Below are 8,657 nucleotides of genomic sequence, written 5' to 3'. Positions count from 1 at the left end.
GCAGGGCATGTTATTTGCCTCCTGGCTTGGGAGAGAGAAGGAATTACAGCTTTCCAGGATAGCATCAGTGGTCACCAGCTGTGACCCTTCCTGTACAGCTCACTGCTCTTTCTCCATTCCTGAGTGGAATTGCATCAAGGAAGAGGTGGAAGAGCACAGCAATCCTCCCAGTCTTTGTCCAACAGAGACCAGAGAGGGTTTTTGTATGCAGCAGTTTTATTTTAAGCAGTTATCACCCAGTACAAGCAGCTTTTAGGAAGACAATTCTTTACACTTTCCACTTACTGAGGGTTTCATGCCAACAGCCATTATTGCTTTACATGGGGTTGCTGGAGGTTTCCAGGTGCCCAGCTCCTGATGCCCCTGCCTCCTCCTGGGAGGATTGATCCTGATGATCCTCCTCCTCCTCCCTGGGGGAGGAGGGTCGCACCAGCCAGGACAGAGGAGTGTTGCTCTTCAGGCAATCCAGCAGCTCCTCCATGTACTCCTGGATCATAGCCAGCTCCCTCTGGCTCAGGACACTGCTGCAGTCCTGGAAGGAGTCTGCCCCTGATAAAGCAACAGGCAGCTTCCTGATGGCATGCAGAGCCTGCTGCAGCTCGTCCGGCAGGCTGCAGGGCAGGCCCTGCACAGCAGCCACCAGCTCAGAGCAGTAGAGCTGCAGCTGCTGGCTGATCCTGCAGGCCATCAGCAGTGCTCCATGCTCCATCTCCTGGGGGAAAGGCAGGACACCATCAGGAATGGGTCACTCAGAAATCCAGGGGGTGCCCAGAGCCCTTGGCCTCCCTCCCCAGGAGGTACCTCAGGCTCTGCAGGGCTATCATCTCCACTTTCTTTGAGATACTTCCTAATCCAGTCCAGCCACATCTGGTGGAGTTTCGCCTGCTCCTCCTGAAGCTTTTGCTTAAATTGTTGGAATGCCTCAACCTGTGGCACAGGAAGAGCAGAGAGCCAGGACAGACAGCTCAGCTGGGGAACTGCAAAGCTCCCCAGCACAGCAATGAGCTGAGACAACACCAGGGCTTTGGAGCCCTCCTCCCAGGGGCTGGGCTCTACCTACCAGCTTGAGGATGCACTGGAGCTGTATCAGGGTCCCCTGCATGTCCTGACAGAGCTGCTGAATCCTGGCTGGGGAGTGCAGCTGTGCCAAGAGGGGCAGATCCTCAGGGAGAGAGTCCAGGTGCACAAAGTACCGCCTGTGCTGCTGCTGCTCCAGGGGCAGAGCTGCCGTGCCCTCCTCACACGCTGCCAGCTGGGCTGGGGACACAGACAGTGCCAGGGACACAGGGGCACAGCAACAGGCTCAGCACACCCCAAACTGGCAGCTGTGACTGCCCCTGGATCCCTGGCAGTGCCCAAGGCCAGGCTGGAAAGGGCTTGGAGCACCCTGGGACAGTGGACAGTGTCCCTGCCATGGTGAGATGTCACAGACATTTTCTGAAAAATCATTTTGCTAGGATTTTTTCTCCTGAGAAGCCTCAGAAATGAAATGTAAACAATGATTATCTGTTGCTGTGGAATGCAACAGGTGCATCTTTGATTGGTCTCATGTGGTTGTTTTTAATTAATGGCCAATCACAGTCCAGCTGTGTGACCGTGTTCGCAAAGGTCCAAGGATGAGGGAAGAGATGAGAATCTGACTCCATGTTTCAGGAGGCTGATTTATTATATATATTATATTAAAACTATACTAAAAGAATTGAAGAAAGGATTTCATCAGAAGGCTAGCCAAAAATAGAAAAGCAAGAACCATAACAAAAGCTTGTGCCTCAGAGAGTCTGAGCCAGCTGACTGTGATTGGCCATTAATTAGAAACAACCACATGAGGCCAATCACAGATGCACCTGTTGCATTCCACAGCAGCAGATAACCATTGTTTACATTTTGTTCCTGAGGCCTCTCAGCTTCTCAGGAGAAAAAATCCTAAGGAAAGGATTTTTCATAAAACATGTCTCTGACACAGCTGTCTCAGACTCTCTGGTCAGTCACAAGATTTTATTATCATTTCATTCCTTTCAAGCCTTCTGATGAAATCCCTTCTATTCTTCTATATAGTTTTAGTATATCATTTTCTTTTAATATAATATATATCATAAAATAATAAATCAGCCTTCTAAACATGGAGTCAAGATTCTCATCTCTTCCCTCATCCTGGGACCCCTGTGAACACCACCAATTTGGTGACCCCAAGTGAAAAACATTGCCAAGTGAGAAGCCCAAAATGAGCTTTGAGGTGCCTTCCAACCCAAACCACTCTGGTGACAGTATAGGGATAAAATGTTTCTAAAAGCATGGGATATTCAGGGCAGTTAGAAAGAAAGGTTGGGCCTTGTAGGCCCTGGGAAAATGTTAAGGTAGGCTTAGGGAAAATGCTGGGCTTTACTGGATCATGCAGAACTGCACCTGTATAATCATTTAATGACTGTGATAAACAATATGATTGCTATATGATAAATTATATGATTGTTAAATGCAATGATTGTTTGGTAATTAGATATAATTATTGTTTAATCGTAACAAGAATCATGAGAAATGATATTTGGGGGTTTGATGGAAATTACAAAAATCCATGCTTGGATGAAATCAATGTATACAATTGAACAATATAAGTTTAATAGTTAATATGTAGTTATATAATGATAAGGGTATAAAAATATGTTCATCTCAAACCCATCTGGGAGTCAGATTTGGGTCTGTACCCCTGACACTCAGAGCTCTTCAGTAAAAGCATCTGCATAGAATCACTGTGATTATGTGTTCCTGAACATTAACACTGGGATTCTCCTCTCCCCATTATCCCCATAGCACAGTGGGGTGAGGAGTGGGGCTGACCACCCCCATTCCAACATCTCCCCCTTCCATAGCCCCATCCACCCTTTCCTTACCTAGCTCCTCATTTCCAATGGGGAGAGAGTCACCTTCTGCTGTCCCCAGTGCAGCCTCTGCTCCAAGAACACCCATCTGTGGCACTGCAGGCTCCAGACTGGTCACTGCAGGTGTGGCTGTCCCGTTGCTGCCCTGCAGGGTGTCCCTGGTGACATCCAGCACCTCCAGCACTCTGCTGCTCACAGCCTCCTTCGCCTCAGCCACGCTGGATGACAGCAGCTCCTTTGTGTCAAACAGAATATGGGGAACAGGGGGAATGGCAGGTGATGGAGTGGGTTGTGTGTCACACTGAAATTCTGAACTGCACCAAGAGGACACATAGCACAGTGTCAGTTCAGAGTTTACTCAGGTGTGTGACCCTAAATCTTCCTTCCACTTACTGAGGGTTTCATGCCATTATTGCTTTATCCCTAACATGGGGGTGCTGGAGGATTCCATGTGCCCAGCTCCTGCTGCCCCTGCCTCCTCCTGGGAGGATTTATTCTGAGTCTCCTCCTCCTCCTCCCCAGGGGAGAAGGCTCCTAGCTTAGAAATCCCATAAGAACCAAGTCCCTCTGCCTGCCAGGGACAGCACAGCCTTTAACTCTTACCTGTTCCACTGGCTTTGGAGGGAGTGGCAGCTTCTCCCCCAGTTTATCCAAACCCTTGGCAGTATATTCACTCCCTGCAGCCACTGAAGAGAGAACCAAAAAAGTGTCAAAACATGGTTTTCTGCAGTTTCACCTCAAGTTCCACTTTGCAAAAATCAGTTTTAGGACAGTCAGCATCAGAGTCAATCCCTGACTCTCCCTCACACTGCTGGGATTAGGGCCCAGCTTCAGGCTGATTTATAAGCCATGGGCTGTCCTTGCACTATGGCAATGGAGAGGTGCATTTCCCCACTCCATGACTCCTCCCAGGTGTGGAAGGAGCCCAGAGAGCCCCTCCCAGGCAGGCCCTGCCCTTCCCCAGGGATTTACCGTGGGGCTCCAGGGTGGCCAGCACGCGCTGCACACAGCTGGCCATGGCCTGGGTCACACTCTGCACTCCCTTCTCTGCAGCATCACACACAGAGCTCAGGCAGGGCTGGCTCTCCTTGCTGGAGGCACAAGCTGCAGAAACCACCTCACAGGTAGAGCTCACCAGGCTCAGATTGGCCACCTCCTTCACTGCAGCCTGGAAGAGCAAAGAAAAGTGCAGCCATGAAGCTCCAAAAGTGGCCCTGAGCAGTTCTGTCCTGGAATTCCCTCTTTGGGAGGAATTGTCACCAAATCACCTGGCCTGCCTGAGAGAGAAACTCTTGCCTTGCTCACACACTTAATTAAATCCATAATTCAGGTGTGACATGAGCTGGGGAGCTTTGGCATGAATGACTACCCACCCCAGGAAAGTTCTCCTCTAGCACAAAAAGCAACCAAGTTTGGGGGCAACCTCAGTCCTTCTGCCATGTACCTCTCTCCAGTTCACCTGGAATGGTTACCTGCCAAGCCAATATCCCAAGAAAAGCTCCACCAGGCAGGACTGAGTTGGTTTAAAGCTGGCAGATTTGGTCACAGGAGCAGAGCAAGAGCAGCAGGTCTCAGGGAGGCTGAAACATTGCAGTCTCTCCAAGGGAGCCCTGCTTGCCAGGAGCCAGGATCTTGAGTTAGAGGAATGTCTTTCCTAGTCAAAAACCAGCTAATTTTGCTGACCCTAAGAGGTTACAGGGACTTCAGGTCCACATCTTTGTGTTATCTCCCAGAAGCTGCAGGGCACAGACTGAGCAGAGGAAATTCCCATTTTTGGGGGCTCAGCTGCCCTCAGCCACAGCAGGGCCACCTCCTCACCCTGCACCCCAGAGCTGCCACTCCACATCCCACACGGAGCACCAACCTCCGGCTCCTCCTCCTCCAGGGAGCTCTGGGCAGCCTCTTCCTCGTGGGGCACAGCAGAGGCCATGGCAGCTGCAATGCAAGGAACACCAAGGCTTTAGGGAAACATCCCCCTCCAAGGGGACATGTCCCCCTAGGATGATAAAAGAGAGAAATTCCTTTCAGCAATTCAGGGGAAACACCAAAACAGCCTCATAAGAGGGGGTCTGTGCCACTTGCAAATCTATCCAGTTTCAAGTTTAAGTTCCAGGTGGTTTGTGATAATTAAAGGAACAAGGAGAGCATTCTTTCACAGAATCCACACAATCACTGGGTTGGGAGAGACCTTCAAGATCATCCAGTCCAACCCAGCCCCAACCCCTCAACTAAACCCTGGCACCCAGTGCCACATCCAGGCTTTGTTAAACACACCCAGGGATGGGGACTCCACCACCTCCCTTTCTTCACCCTAAAGACCAAATATTATTAATATATTTATATTAGAGAAAGGTACAACATGCTTCCTTCCTCTGATGCCTTAGGATTTTAGATTTTCTATTTTCCATATATTTGTAACCCTGCAGTTCTTTAGTGTACAACTCCAAACCCCACACTCAGTGTGAGCTGCTGCTTTCCCAGCTTGGGCAGACACAACAATTCCTCTGCAGGCCTGGGAATCAAGGACACCTCACTGCCTCAGGGCCCAGAGAGGGAAACAAAAGTGAGTTGAGGGCAGCAAACTCAGGGTAAATGACTTCATTTCCCGAAGCTGTAATTACAAGATGAACCCCCAATACACAAATGGACCAAATTTATAAAAGTGTGAAAACCCAAGACCTGTGATCCATTTTTGGGTGGACTTGGGGGGCTTTGTGTGCCCTGGATGTACCTGAAGACCCCTCAATAAATATAACTGCTTTTTTACCCTCTTAATTTTACCCAACCTCTGTTTTTAAGCAGCCCCAGCAAAAGCATCATATCCCACCAAGGCTTCAAGAAACTCTTGACTAAAAGAAACAACAAGACCACAACTGAGGGAAAACAGAGCTCAAGGGTCTGCCCTACTGCTTCCACACCCCAGACCTAAACATTCCCCCTGGAAGGTCCAGAACAGCCCCTGTGTTACCTGCTGGAGATGAGCAAAGCAGCAGCAAGAAAGGAGCAAACACCAACCACACCCTATCAGCTCTCCTGCCTTTTTATGGTGCCTGGGATGGGGCAAGGCGGGACCTCAGGGACTGACAGCTCTGGGAAGCAGCAGGAGGGAGCCAGGCCCTGCCCTGGCCAATCAGAGAAGGACAGGGCTGATGGGGCTCGTTAATTGCTGTTAATTACTCTGGAGTTAGGCAGGTACATCTTGCCCCGTGTGAAGCAGCTTCACTTGGAGGCCTCCATTTCATCAGCAATGACTTTGGGAATGTGTCTACTAAGTTTTGTGCTTTGTAATGTTGCACACTTTTATTTAAACTTTACACTGGAAATCTCAGTGTTATTAATTAATTTTGGAATATTTCTTTACAGCTTTAGGTTAAATACAGTATTTTCTTGTGGGTTTGTGCTTTTTAGCACAGAAAGTTTAAAATTCTCAGCATCTAGGGTTCCAACAGGAATGTGTGAAAGCAATTTCCTATTCCTGCATGAATGATGTTTAGTGATTAATCATGTCCCTAGATGAGGGATGAACAATAAGATTTCAGGTTATTTAAGGGGTAAGTTCCCCTTAAACATTTATTTATTTAAGGGGTAGGTTCCCCTTAATCCCTAAGTTTGTCTGAGGTGCCACAAGCCTTTGCCAACCATGTTTAGTGCTCTCTGACCAGTTGTCTACAGCTCTCCTTTTGGATTCTGAATCTCCCTGGATTCTGAACATTGCAAGTAATTGCAATTGATTTATTTATTTATTTAAATGTTTTTTCTGATGGCAGACACTAAGTACCAAAGATCATCATTTTAACACTAAATATATGGCACTATCTGTGCTTTCTCAGACACACCTAATGGTAAACTCAGTGCTAGAAAAAGGAAAAAAAAACACTTTGGGATGGCCCTGGCTGCACAGAGATCACAGTTTTGTGCAGTTCTCTGTGTGATGAGCCTGGCTGATTGTGAAGCTTTAAATAAACCTGCATGAATGGCCCTGGAGCTGCTGCTGGAGGCTCACCCAGGAAATCTGGGGGCTCTGACACACTGCCTGGAATCAGAGCTCAATATCCCCACAACAGAGGTCAGGAGAGCAATCATAGAAATGTCTCTGTGTGTCCCCTGGGCTCTGTGCTGCAACAGAGGGAAAAGACCCTCCTGTTACTAAAAGACTCAAAACAACAAGACACGAACATGCTCCTGTTCTCAAGGTAAAAAAGGGAAGTTTATTTTCTGACTCTAAAATTTATAAATTTCCAAAAGTGACAGTTGATTGGAGGGTGAAAGTGCCACCTCTCCAATGACACTGAAACAAACCAACAGTCCATCAAATTTCTCCTCCTCCATAAAAAAATGCAAAACAGTGTTATTTACAAAAAGTGTGTAAAAAAAGTTTGTTACAAAAATGTAAACATCAAAAGGCTTAGAAAAACTTAAAAAACCAAAACAACAGGGAAGGGCACAAGCTGTGTGTGAATCCTGCACAGAACTGATGGGAGGTGACTCCAGAGGTCCTGGCAGCTGCTGATGCTGGGGACATTGGTGAGTCCTGCTGTCACAGGCATCTTTTATGAAAAATCCTTTCCTTAGGATTTTTCCTCCTGAGAAGCTGAGAGGCCTCCGGAACAAAATGTAAACAATGATTATCTGCTGCTCTGGAATGCAACAGATGGATCTGTGATTGGTCTCATGTGGTTGTTTCTAATTAATGGCCAATCACAATCAGGTGGCTCAGGCTCTCTGTCCAAGCCACAAACCTTTGTTATCGTTCTTTCTTTTTCTATTCTTAGCTAGCCTTCTGATGAAATCCTTTCTTCTATTCTTTGAGTATAGTTTTAATATAATATATATAATAAAATAATAAATCAGCCTTCTGAAACGTGGAGTCAGATCCCTGACTCTTCCCTCATCCTGGGACCCCTGTGAGCACTGTCACACCCACAGCTGAGTCAGCCCCAGAGGTGCCAGCTCAGTCTGTGCTGTGAATCCCTCACTCGCCCTGTGCTGATGGCTGCACTGGTGTCTGCAGCCCCCAGAGCTCCTGTGGAAGAGCAGCAGCACAGCCTGTGGATGCTGTATCCATGACAACAGCTCCTTCCAGCCCCCCCTCAGCCAGCTGACAGCAATGAGCAGTGGCCATCCCAGTGATGGTGGTGGGAATGGGGCTGGAGCACTGGGCTGGACTTGAGGAATCTGGGACTGAGTCCCCAGCCCTGCCAGCTGCCTGTGGAGTGACTTTGTCTGAGACTGTTGGGTTTGTGTCTCAGCTTTTAAATGGTGTCCATGATTTTGACCTTTTTCCACAACAGCCTTTGGGATCAGCTGGTGCAAAGTGCCAGGTCAGGGCTGGGGTTACTGAGCACGTCCTGCTCAACTCACAGTCCCCTCAGCCAGGGAAATAAGAGTTCCCCAGAGCAGATCTGTCACAGACATCTTTTATGAAAAATCCTTTCCTTAGGATTTTTTCTCCTGAGAAGGTGAGAGGCCTCAGGAACAAAATGTAAACAATGGTTATCTGCTGCTGTGGAATGCAACAGGTGCATCTGTGATTGGTCTCATGTGGTTGTTTGTAATTAATGGCCAATCACAGTCAGCTGGCTCGGACTCTCTGTCTGAGCCACGAGCCTTCCTATTCTATTCTTAGCCAGCCTTCTGATGAAATCCTTTCTTCTATTCTTTTAGTGTAGTTTTAATGTAATATATATCATAAAATAATAAATCAGCCTTCTGAAACATGGAGTCAGATCTTCATCTCTTCCCTCTTCCTCAGACCCCTGTGAACACAGTTACACAGATCTGGCC

At 47.9% G+C, this 8,657-nt stretch overlaps 1 protein-coding gene across 1 annotated transcript in view; it reads right to left on the bottom strand.

The window, feature by feature from the left end:
- Positions 1 to 316: 316 nt before the first annotated feature.
- The window catches only part of LOC128936175 (perilipin-3-like), a 55,383-nt gene continuing 47,042 nt past the window's right edge, over positions 317 to 8,657 (bottom strand). The window contains exons 7-13 of the mRNA XM_054274925.1: positions 4,734 to 4,831; positions 3,846 to 4,034; positions 3,477 to 3,559; positions 2,886 to 3,126; positions 1,061 to 1,257; positions 802 to 927; positions 317 to 712 (exon numbers count right to left, since the gene is read on the bottom strand). Of these exons, the coding sequence (XP_054130900.1) occupies positions 317 to 712; positions 802 to 927; positions 1,061 to 1,257; positions 2,886 to 3,126; positions 3,477 to 3,559; positions 3,846 to 4,034; positions 4,734 to 4,831 (1,330 nt within the window). The remainder of the gene's footprint in view (positions 713 to 801; positions 928 to 1,060; positions 1,258 to 2,885; positions 3,127 to 3,476; positions 3,560 to 3,845; positions 4,035 to 4,733; positions 4,832 to 8,657) is intronic.

This window comes from Melozone crissalis, unplaced genomic scaffold (genome assembly GCF_028551555.1).
Source record: "Melozone crissalis strain CALT ecotype California unplaced genomic scaffold, PUWL_Pcris_2 ptg000017l_1, whole genome shotgun sequence".
NCBI lineage: Eukaryota > Metazoa > Chordata > Aves > Passeriformes > Passerellidae > Melozone > Melozone crissalis.
The sequence above is the reverse complement of the archived record's forward strand: the minus strand, read 5'-3'. Positions and strand labels throughout refer to the sequence as shown.